At 41.5% G+C, this 11,328-nt stretch overlaps 3 protein-coding genes across 5 annotated transcripts; 1 reads left to right on the top strand and 2 right to left on the bottom strand.

The window, feature by feature from the left end:
* Positions 1 to 439: 439 nt before the first annotated feature.
* On the bottom strand, positions 440 to 1,745 carry LOC124309197 (probable alpha-ketoglutarate-dependent hypophosphite dioxygenase). The gene is made up of 2 exons (XM_046772586.1): positions 1,360 to 1,745; positions 440 to 1,233 (listed from the first exon to the last, which is right to left on the bottom strand). Exons 1-2 carry the CDS (start codon positions 1,576 to 1,578, stop codon positions 631 to 633), a joined length of 822 nt encoding a protein of 273 aa, XP_046628542.1. The 5' UTR covers positions 1,579 to 1,745; the 3' UTR covers positions 440 to 630.
* Positions 1,746 to 2,571: 826 nt separating this feature from the next.
* LOC124309198 (MAD2L1-binding protein-like) lies at positions 2,572 to 4,448 on the bottom strand. 2 transcript variants are annotated; one of them, XM_046772588.1, is made up of 4 exons: positions 4,303 to 4,448; positions 3,823 to 4,137; positions 3,295 to 3,778; positions 2,572 to 3,221 (listed from the first exon to the last, which is right to left on the bottom strand). In XM_046772588.1, exons 3-4 carry the CDS (start codon positions 3,714 to 3,716, stop codon positions 2,837 to 2,839), a joined length of 807 nt encoding a protein of 268 aa, XP_046628544.1. In that variant the 5' UTR covers positions 3,717 to 3,778; positions 3,823 to 4,137; positions 4,303 to 4,448; the 3' UTR covers positions 2,572 to 2,836. The 2 variants fall into 2 exon arrangements, with proteins under 2 accessions (XP_046628544.1, XP_046628543.1); XM_046772587.1 differs by having other exon boundaries at positions 3,823 to 4,421.
* A 60-nt stretch (positions 4,449 to 4,508) lies between these two features.
* Positions 4,509 to 11,328, top strand: LOC124309187 (adipocyte plasma membrane-associated protein-like). 2 transcript variants are annotated; one of them, XM_046772561.1, is made up of 5 exons: positions 4,509 to 4,824; positions 5,935 to 6,053; positions 7,172 to 7,380; positions 7,524 to 7,809; positions 7,986 to 11,328. In XM_046772561.1, the coding sequence occupies exons 2-5, from the start codon at positions 5,944 to 5,946 to the stop codon at positions 9,301 to 9,303; spliced, it is 1,923 nt and encodes a 640-aa protein (XP_046628517.1). In that variant the 5' UTR covers positions 4,509 to 4,824; positions 5,935 to 5,943; the 3' UTR covers positions 9,304 to 11,328. The 2 variants fall into 2 exon arrangements, with proteins under 2 accessions (XP_046628517.1, XP_046628518.1); XM_046772562.1 differs by lacking the exon at positions 4,509 to 4,824 and adding an exon at positions 5,044 to 5,342.

The raw sequence follows: 11,328 nt of genomic DNA, 5'->3' as shown, positions 1-11,328 counted from the left end.
ATCGCCCCACAATATCGTTCAGGACCTCCCGAGATTTCGTAAATTTTTTCAACACCTGCCTCGATCAGCAAAAATTTTTCGAGATTTCACAATACCTCAAAAAATCTGAGAATATTTCATACATAACAGACCAAAGAGTAATTGGGAAAGTATAATGGAAAAGGTGAAATTGCCAATGATAACGTGAAAGGATAAGAGTTGTATGACCTATATTCAGCCATACTAATTAGTTGTAATAATCATGCGGGAGTGGTTGGCGCTGGTATATAGTAAAACTCAGGCAGAGTTTGTTGTGCTTTCTCAAGCAGATATTCTTGCACGATTACTCACTTTAACATATGATGCGTACAATTGTGTGCATATAAAACTGCTATTATCAGTCGAGCGTACAAGCAATGACAGATTGAGAACACTGGGACTGGCATGGAGACGTTTGATGTTTCTTGCTGCCAAGGCCTCGGGTATTTTATTTAAAATTATCAACACTACACGCACATGGCGTACACATGTTACATAGATTACATACAACTGTTGCGAAAAACAATCCAGTTATACCAATCACATAGACAGGCAACAAATGAGCAAGATATTGGCGGTACAGAAAAGCGAATAAATATAGAAGTTCGTGAATTAGTCAGCGAATCGCGTGGCCATGTTTGCGCTACGATGTACATTCCTACCACGCAGGACAAGATTTTGTGCCGGTGATTGATGACATGCTCTCGTAGGTTCATCATCTGCGGCTCTGAGTTGTAAAAGGAACATCCTTCGAGCACGGTCGGAGAGATTCAAATATGATCCGTGAAGGAGGAGGTAAGAGAAAACGATTACTTCACCCTTCTTCGCCGAGATAGGGGTCGCACCCTTCAATGGCCATTTGTTTTGATCTACCCAGTGATATTGTTCACCCTGCTCATCCGTTATACCTTTGTCAGCCAGAGGTCCAAGTTTATGACTTCCTGGATAAACTGCTAAGCCTCCATTCTCCGGAGTAGTATCATCCAGGTGTAAAAATACAGCTACCATGGTGTGATTTTTGAAGGGAAAGTAGGGATAGTCTTGATGCATCAGATAAGGTGCTCCATTCTCAGGGGGCTTTATGTGCGCCTTGGTGTGATGCAACAAGACATCTGGAGTACCCAGCACATCTTCCATGGCATCTAGCAACTTTGAATTCATTATCACTCTGGTGAAAACGGAACTGTGCATTTGTAAGTTGTGGATCGCCTTCACCTGTTAGCAAGCCCGTGGAAACATAGAATTACTCGATCGTTAAAAGTGGAGCACCGGAGAGATACACGTAGAAAATACAAGTGCTCGGAAAATTAAGGCTAAGCAAAAACGTTATGATGTACAAACCGTATAATCAATAAACCCAGCCTCTTGCTTCACCCTATCCCCGCTCCATGCGGATTCCAGTCCCTCCAGATTCTCTCTGGTCTTGCGCTCGAAAAGCTCGTTGTATTCTTGAGAAATCTCTTCCATCTCGGCCTCGCTGAATATTCCACTCAGCTTGATGAATCCATTTTTCTCATAAAACTCCTTGTCCTCGGGCTTCAGATATTTTAAAACACCCATTGCGTAACGAACTGACGACCAGCACAGTTTGCAGCAACACGATTCGAACTGAGGACTTCTACTAGCTGGGCCGTTACTTTAACGCATATCACCCCACTGCTTCTACCATTGTCAGTCCCTCTCTCTATATTCAATTCCTCGTTTTTTCTTACTTGTTTTTGAAACCGCATGTGCCAATGCCCAGTGATAGTCAAGCTTACATATCAATTTTTTATATAACGCAAGAAACATTTTTCGCACGGTTGTGCAATATTGTTATCTCTCAATTCAGCTGTGCTGCTTACGTAAACAGCCGGTTTGACAAGCAGACATTTGACCGGACGGGAGAGATAGGCCTTGTTGCGTCTCATCGTTATGATTTCGTTGGTTCTTTTCCCTAGTTACGTACTAGCTTTGATGAAAAAAATTATCATTTCTTATAAACGTCGTTTCGCGAATACACAGGAAGCAAAACCGTAAACCTGTCGGTATGTGTAATTTGTAATAGGTTGTAAGCGAGCGGGCCACGCGCAAAGCTTGTTCAATTCAAGTAGATGTCACTTGCCAAACGGCTGATGCAATAACCGAGATGATCCAATAGTTAGTGACCTGAACACCGTAGCGCCGAGTTAAGAGGGTTATCAAGCGAAACGAGCCTATCAGTGGTACGGCCCTTGACCCCTTCGAGACCAAATACATTTTGGTAGATGGTATTGAACGGCACATCTCTGATAGATGCTGCGGACGTCAAGATCGTAAATTACAATTTACTGACGTTGAATGCATGTAATGGAAAATTTCGACACAACGTCTTACGTAACGTAGCATCTTGCCTCGTGACAACGAAAATCTTTCAATTTCAAGCAATCTTCCGAACGAAGTTAATAATTGTTCAATCTATACAAAGTAAAAGCTTGATCGATTCACAGAACTGAATGGTTATTCCATTTTGCCCAGTGAGTGTTTACTGTTATACCTGGGGTCAGGCCGCAAACATGGCTGTTGAATTTCGTGTTTTCGATTGGCTTTTTAAATTCATTTGCAGCAAGACTGGATATATTCAATTGCGTATTTACATATTACGGCTTAATAGATATAAAACATTACACAACTGAGAAAGTGCTCAGCGATTGTCCATAAAAATCGACATCTGATGCTCAAGGTTATAACCATTTCATCAATTATACGAACTAAATAATCGGCTAATCATTTATCAGCCTGGATGATATAATAAACAATAAAGTTTTGCCAGAAGGGTGAACAAAAAACAATGATTGCATCACCGAGAAAACTTGAAGCCTTTGATAATGTCTCTGGACTGATACCATTGGTAAATACTGTCTTGGCCCCCTTCAAATATTTTTTCAGTACTGTGGTGTCCGTCTGTGTTCTGACTAGGTGCCAATTCCGAATACGAAGCATCTCGATCTCGATATACGCTTACTGTATTCTTGCAATTGCAATTCCGCATTTCTTGACTTTTATGGGACAGCTTTAGGTGTAAACGACTTCCTGCCGTCGCATTAGTTATCGCGTAACGTGGTTTAGGCAGAAAGAATTCCGACACCTTGTTGCAATCTCTCTTTTGCAAGAGGAAAAACGTATTCGTGGGCATCAAAGGCAACGCCATAGCCTCTTGAAAATCTACGCTCTCCGTTATGGATCTGGGAAAAATAATAACATGAAAGATAGACCATAAGCAGGTGATAGATAACAAGGGGGATCACAGTGTCGTACCTCATGAGGTTCAATAGCGGCTTACGAGGGGAATGCTGCTGTTTGAAATGGCACTGTCCACTGAGTATTTCTGGGGGAAGGCTCACTCGAAGGCAGAATTTTGGAGCAAGTATTGTCGCGCCCATTGATATAAAGATTTCCTTTACCGCTGAACTCTCGCAACATAATTCGGTATTTAAATGTTCCGAAATATTCTCCAGGCAACTCAATGTTGCTCTCGCCGTTGCCAAACTCCTGTCGTTGACTCCTACCGACGAAGCTCCCAGTCGCAGTAAATACTCGTAGCTCACCGGAATCTGTTGCTTTTGATACAACAGATATTTGACCAGCTCCAAAATTAATTTGCAACACGAGTCACTAGTTAAAGGTTCGTCCAATTTCACACACACTTCTAACTCCTCGATTTTTTTTCGCCCCAGCATTTTCGTCAATTACTTCGACCAGTCGTGTACCTAGGTCGTGTATGGGTTATCTACGGCTTAGTTTTTGTGCCCGCAGACGATAGAAAATATTATGCCGGCGTGCAGGAAATCGTAAATCAGTCCGAAATCAGTCGTCGGTCCAATATGATGCCAGTACGTAACAAATCAGTGTTCATCACACAACGCACACATTCGAATAGATGTCTTATACTGATACAACTTATATTCGCTATGATAATACATATTCGAAACTGTCAAACATAGCCACTATACCCATGTTATTGAATACGTCGAGGAATGAAATAATAATATGTATGCACATGGAGAATGCATCGGCGCTGAAAGAGTGCCGTAACGCCCGATAATGTCCCCCAATGAGGGCGAGGGAGAGGAACGTAGTTAGACAATGTGCTCTCTCTTCCTGCAACAGAAGCGTCCCCATCACAGTTGTCCACCCATCGAGAATTGGCTAAGTGCACCGTTCGCACTAACTCGAAATAATCCGAATAATACGTGGAGTTTCTATGGAGTTTCGGAATCGTTTAACCCGTTTTTACTACAAACTTTCGAGAGTTGGTAAACTAACCAATGGTGAATTCCTGCGCTTACGCGCAGTATATTTTCAAAATGCGCGCTACTTTGCCGCATCATGAAGTCGCGCTTGCCAGATACTACCAGAAAGACTCTAGTGATCTCCCTTTCTCGCCAGTTGTATCCAGCTCTCTTGCTTCCTCATTCTCGTTTTCTCTTCTCTCTCTCTCTCACTCTCTCTCTCTCTCCTTCCCTCATTCTCTTCAGTCAGATGGCCAGTCAGGTGGCTTCGTTCATTTTGACACCGGTTTTCAACGACTGAAATACAGTTTCCAACGAATGCTCTTGAGGTTTACGGTACGTCTACCTAGGATGTATTCCATTGAAGTTATATCTTCCATACCTGCGGTGTTGTCGACCTGTGGTGATGTGTGGGCAAAGTCCAGCGAAATCCAAAGAGGATAGGATTGGCCAAGTCAACGAACCCAAAAATTCAACAGTCGTTAACCGTCATTCGTGATCAACTGTGAACGTGAAAAATCACTCATCGTACATCCTTAGCACCGTTCTGAGACTGGTAATAATTTTTATACTTGACCCTCGGTGTTTCTACCGAATCCACGATAATGCCGTTTTCTTAGAAATATCTTGCTCCAAAATCGCATTTAGGTCCCAACTTAATTTAAACTATATAAAAATTGTCGCTGTACGCGTAGCAACTTATGCTTGATTGTTTTTTTTTTTTTTTTTTTTTTACCTGTGACCGTTATGTTGCCGTGCGTGACGCGGCAAGTTGGAAGTATTCGGCGATATCTTAGGTATACCTGCTTGGGTCAGCTAAATATTCACATTTCATACGAACAAACTTATTACCCCTGTCGGGTGTTCTGTTATTTCGCGCTCATTTTGATAATTTGTTTTACAAGTTATTTTATACATCATTATAAAAACAACAGTACCCAGAGAATTTCTTCAACCCGCTCTAATGGAATTCGACAAGAAGTATACATAATTCCTTTGATTACCTGAAAGCATTCATTATGTTATAATCGTTGTGCGATATAGTTAATCGTCTTTTTTCTAGGCATATCTAAGGTGAGTATTTCAATCCAAATTCATTATCGCGTGATACGCATTTTTTAAACACGTCTTATTGCTGTTGTATTGCATACTTTATCTACGATCAATTATGATCCTTCAAGTAGCTCCCAGCAGCTTTCACTTACTCCAACTGAAAGTGTAGACTATTCGCAAGAAGTGCGATAGATAAAAGAAAATCAGTTACTCCTCAATATTTGTGGAAAGCGCTATCAGTAATTCTCATTCGCTACAGTGGAAATATCATGTTTTTGTATGCCAGGTTATAGTAGACACAATTTCAGTGACTTTAGCTTGCTTTATATGGTGAATGTCTAGTAAGAGACCCTTCCAAGCCCTATGGCCACCGTCTGGTGCCAACACCTGTACGATTGTGGGCAAATGTTCAGTGGTCAGAGTTGTGCGTGTGTTGATGCATGCATTGACAGCATGCCATATAAGGATCTGTTACAAGGGATATACACGGGATACATCTTATTATTGAAGCATCCGCCGAGTTATTTCAGATCTGTACTATTTCTTGAATGTATTGCACTATGTTACATTAGCAGCATAACATTTCTGATACATGCGTTTTGTTTTATCCCAGGTTACGACAATGGGTTACCTAAAGTCTATAGGAACCACATTCATCTATATTGGATTATTTCTGGCGCTCATCACTTTTCTACCTGGCCTACCACCAGATGCACAGTTTGCTGAATACAAGTAGGTACACAATGGAAAATTGAATGAGATGATTATATTGCAGATTGCTAACCACATTCCACCCGGCATCCTTTCTATAGATTTGCCACTGTTTCTTAAATATTGTGAATGTTTGATGAAGCGAACCCCTTGAAGCTGCTGAAGGTGATTGATTCTTTGCACCAACTCTTATGGGCTAGTACTTACTATTTGTGTCTGGGGTCAGCTTTGCCAAAGATTCACGATGCTTCTGCTGTTTTAACTTAATTCACTCTGATACTGGGCAAGGAGACTAATTGTAAGAAATATTATTTTCAGACGCTTGAGTTCCGTGAATCGTGTTATTCCCTGCAATATAGACAAGCTTGCATATCACTTATGTTTTTATCCTCTTTGCAAAAAACGTAACATAAAATTGTTCTTCAATTTACCCTGTGACGTGGCATTTCTCGCTCTCAACAAAAACAAACTCATCGGGAGAGTGTGGAGGCTGCGGGATGCAGATTTTGCGATTTGCAGTTTGTATTCTCTCATCGGTACATTGCCCCTAGGAGCGGGGGAGTTGTAACGCGGCATGTCTCGCTGTTTGGGTAGCAGTTTGGAACGGTGTTTAGCGGCAGCTCGAGTAGCTCAGTAGTCAGAGCAGTTGCCCAGGAAGCAAAAGGTTTTCTAGTTCCAATTCGTGTCCTTCAAGCCGTGAAATAATCTTTTTGGACATACCGAAAAGCTTGTCACATTACACATCCTTTTAAACCTGTGTCTACATACTCGACAGTTGTTTCTCAAAGTTTCATGGGTTCAAGTACTGATTTCATTACTTCAAATGCAATTATTCATACCGCTTGCGTTGAGAGCCCACGTATCAGAGCTTATTCTTTATAAGAGCTTTGAATTCTATGTGCCACATGGTAGAATTTCATGAGATTTTCACTCACAGTATTTCTGAAACGAACAGTTTTTGTGCTTTATGTAATTTTCGTATTAATTGACTGTGCTGAGTTGACTACTTGAAATGCGTTGTGAAGAGAAACATTACTTGACTACAAAAAATTATACATCCCCAATGAATCAAAAGTAAGACTAAAGTTTATGAGAAATATGCCACTCGGTCTCTGTTACAACTTGTCGTCCCTTTGCAGTATATCGCCACCTCAGCAGTTCCTAACGGATGCTCTGAAATTGAACAACAGACTGGATGATGCCGAAATTCTGTTTGAAGGGAAACTAAAGGGCCCTGAATCTTTTACCTCACGTAACGGGGAATTGTTCACCACCTTGCATGGAGGCGACATTGTTAAGATTATAGGGCATCATATTGTACCTATCGCCAAGTTTGGTAGACCGTGCGGTGAGTCTCTCCCTGAAAAATTTCCGTTCCTTAATCAATTACTTGAAATATTGATCCAACCTGACCTTAATATTATGCATTATTTTTCCAATCTTAAAATACTTGAAACTTGGAATCAAATTTGGTACCTTTCTGTCTGATAGATGGAGTCTGGATGGAAAAAGAATGTGGTCGACCCTTAGGTTTACAATTTGACAAAAACGGAATATTGTACGTTGCCGATCCTTATAACGGTATCTTTAAGGTAGATGTCATGACAGGAGAGTATGATATGATCGTTGATATTTCAAAGCCGATAGAGGGTAAGTTACCCATCCTCGCCAATAGCTTGGACATTGCCGCGAATGGAGACATATACTGGACCGACTCGTCCCAAGATTTTATCCTTCAGGACGGTGTTTACACATGTCTGGCAAATCCATCTGGCAGGTAACAATTTTAATATACACAAGTTTCATCTTGTTGTCAATCGAATTATCGAGCTTTGTCGATTGTACTAAAGCAGAATTAAATACAGAACAACGACGATTATGCCCAGTTATGTTGAACATTGGTTTACCCTGCTTGTAGAATACCAACAGCTGGCGAATATTCTTATTTTTCAGGTTAATCAAGTATGATTCATCGACCAAGCGGAATACTGTACTGGTCGCAAACCTTGGCTTTGCTAATGGAGTCAAGCTGAGTAAGGATGAGAGCTTTGTAGTGGTAGCTGAGACAATGACATCTCGCCTGTCAAAATTTCATCTCAAAGGAGATAAGGCTGGCACTGCGGAAATCTTTATACAAGGCCTTCCTGGTTTGCCAGACAACATCCATACGGACGGAGGGGATGGATTTTTGGTCAGCCTGATAGTTACTGCTGATGCTGATCATCCCATCCTCGTCCAATCCTTAGCACCCCATCCGTATATCAGAAAAATGCTAGCTAGGATCCTCTACTTACTAGAAGCCCCGTTCAAGCTTGTCGAGGACGCTTATCCAAATTATTATACTAAGAGAGCTGTGCATTGGATCGGCCATTTTGAAAGTGTTAAATTTCTACAGCATGAAAGCGTTGCTGTGCTCAGAATCGGCTTTGATGGTAAGATCATAGACGTTTTATACACTAGCGATGGCAAAATCAGCGGAATAAGTTCAGCATACATATTAAAAGATTATTTATACCTTGGTTCACCATACAACGAATATCTGGCCAGGGTGCCATTGAAACGGGCATTTCCAGCTATGAAAATTGAATTAAACAATGTTGCCGATAACGTAGTCGAACGGCAAGACGCGAAATCTCCACCAAAATCTATCGGAGATTCTAAGCTGACCGGTTCAGCTGCTGCGCCTGTCGCGAGTGGAACACCAAAGCCAAAACCAGCACCGTCTAGAAGAAAACCAACGCAGGTACCTACCCAACAACAGGTTAACGTCGACCCGCCAACCCAGCAGCAGAAGCCTGTGACTGATTCTCCGACAAATCAGCAACAGCAGGCTGTCACTACAGATACGCCAACTCGGCAACAGCAGCCCATATCTACAGTTTCGCCACCCCGGCAACAGCAGCCTGTCACTGTTACTCCAACGAAGCGGCAAGAACAACAGCAGCAACAAAAAGCGACATCGAACCCAACGAGTGCAGGGAAGGAAATGAGGCCCGAATCAGTGAAGGTAGTTCCTGCGCCTCAGCCTGCACAACCCTCACCCAATGTGTCCAAAGTGTCAGTGGAAGGAGGGAGTGAAAGTAGGGAACGTGTGAAACCTGGTACCGGACAAAATCCAAACGTAGGTCAGCAGGCAAGAGTAAGACCGACTCCGCAACCGGCATTTACGAAGCAATCAACAACGCATCCCCATCAAGGGGCAACAGAAAATCTGAGTAACGCTCAAAAACAGTCACCTCAGCCCGCGCCAGTAACCGGTCGAAACAACTAAGGCAACGATACGAAACCTTATGAACAAACGGTCAAACCACCGACTGCTCCTACCCTGTCATCACGAAGCGAATGATACCGCAGGGTGACAAACGGCCGTCTGTGTCACTCTTCAAGCCCTTTGAGATAATAATAACAATATCCGGGTCTTCTAGCGACATTTTGCTGTGTGATTATCGTTTAAATGGCAACGTTCGTATACAGATCTACACCAGTGAAAGTATACTAACGACTACAAACTGGTGTACCGAAACGCCGAATTCAATTCGTCCAAAAAATGTCGCCGTCAGGCAACGGCGATAAGAAATCGCTTTCTTATAGATCTAATAACGGCATACCAAAAGATTGGTATCTCTTGTTCCATCTTCACTGTCGGAATTGTATCGCTAGCTTCGCTAATACACTGATTCCGCGCCCTCAATCCCTGTGTGTACGATCCGAGAACTCTGTCGTAGAACGGGTAGGTATTTAACAGTGTTCAACCAATGGAAACAGTGATAATCTGAAGAAACTGGGAACTGTGACAAAATTCTAGGATCGGCGCGGATGCATGTTATCAGACGTTAAACGAGGTTGACGTTATACTACACATGATGCTGAGCGGTACCAAATTTCTGATCGCGCTACGACTGGGAGTACGTGTTCGTTGGTTCCGGCTTAGTGGTTTTCCACATTCAATCAATATTTCATAACATCTAGCTACACCACAATAATCACTGTCTTCATTTTTAATTTTAGAATGATACTTTTTCACTAATAAAGATGGGTTTCGTTTGTTTTTTTATTTATTTTTTTTTTTTTTCTAATGGGGGCAGAATTAGTAGCAGCAGCAGCAACAGCGGTGTGAATAATTAGTAACCATAATATTAGTAGAATTAGTATATGAAAAAGTAATGTTACTACCAACAGTGCGCTACGACTATTCTCGTAATTCCTGGTGTAATCACAAAATTTGGCGTTATATATGCTCCTATAACGCTTTCACTGAACTTTGAATATCCCGTGTACAGAATGAGTTCAAGCTATCTCATATCAATGAACTGAAAGATTTTCTCGTGCATCGAAATACGCGACGAATTAATTATACTGGGACCTTACATTCCCAACCACATTTCAAATGCTCAATGGCTCAAAGCTCATGCAAGGCACAACTGTCCGCTGCCAACATATAAGGATAATAGTAAACTTGAATTGTCGTATTTGTGGCGCAACATCACTCATGCGTCATCAGACGCTCGGGTGCGCCAACTCGGAGAATTAAAACTTAACGTACCGAATATAACATATTAGATGCACACTATGAACATTCCGTCATTATCTCTCATTTACAAGCTGTTGTCATTTTTACTGTTGTTATTGCTAGTGTTGTTACTATTATCGTCATCGTCATCATCATCATCATCATCATCATCATCATCATCGTCATCGTCATCATTATTATTGTTACTACTACTACTACTACTACTACTACTACTGTTTTTTTAGGGATTCTGTAGTGATGGGCGTAACAAAATGACGATTATCGCAATGTAAGTCACGCGGTCTTTACGTATCGGAAACTCTCACGCACAATCTGATTTTCAACTTATCGTATCTCGAAATCAGATAATTCTTACCAGTTGACCACCTACGTTTCATATCGTGCATTTGTATGGGGAAAATAAACCTACAGCGGCAACATGACAGTGGATATTTGTCAATTGTATCCTAGGATATTCCCAATGATCAGCGTTGGACGTTGTGCATAACATTGCGTAAGATAAGCCTATATGGTAGCTGTTGTGATCGATAACATTAGCTATTTTATTCTTTCTATATTCATTGGCACATCTATTCATCCATCCGTCTCCACAAGCATACACATGAATGTATGTATCTATTTTCCATTATATGCCACGCGTTGCAGTCACGTTGGTTATCATGTCGGTACGATACATATTACTACACCATACCCGTAGAAATACTACTAATTGTATTGTTTGAGGTGAATGAACACATGGGAATAAAGTGAGGTAAATTTTTCATA

Source organism: Neodiprion virginianus, chromosome 7 (assembly GCF_021901495.1).
Source record: "Neodiprion virginianus isolate iyNeoVirg1 chromosome 7, iyNeoVirg1.1, whole genome shotgun sequence".
NCBI classification, from domain to species: domain Eukaryota; kingdom Metazoa; phylum Arthropoda; class Insecta; order Hymenoptera; family Diprionidae; genus Neodiprion; species Neodiprion virginianus.
This window is presented reverse-complemented; position numbering and strand designations above follow the sequence as displayed.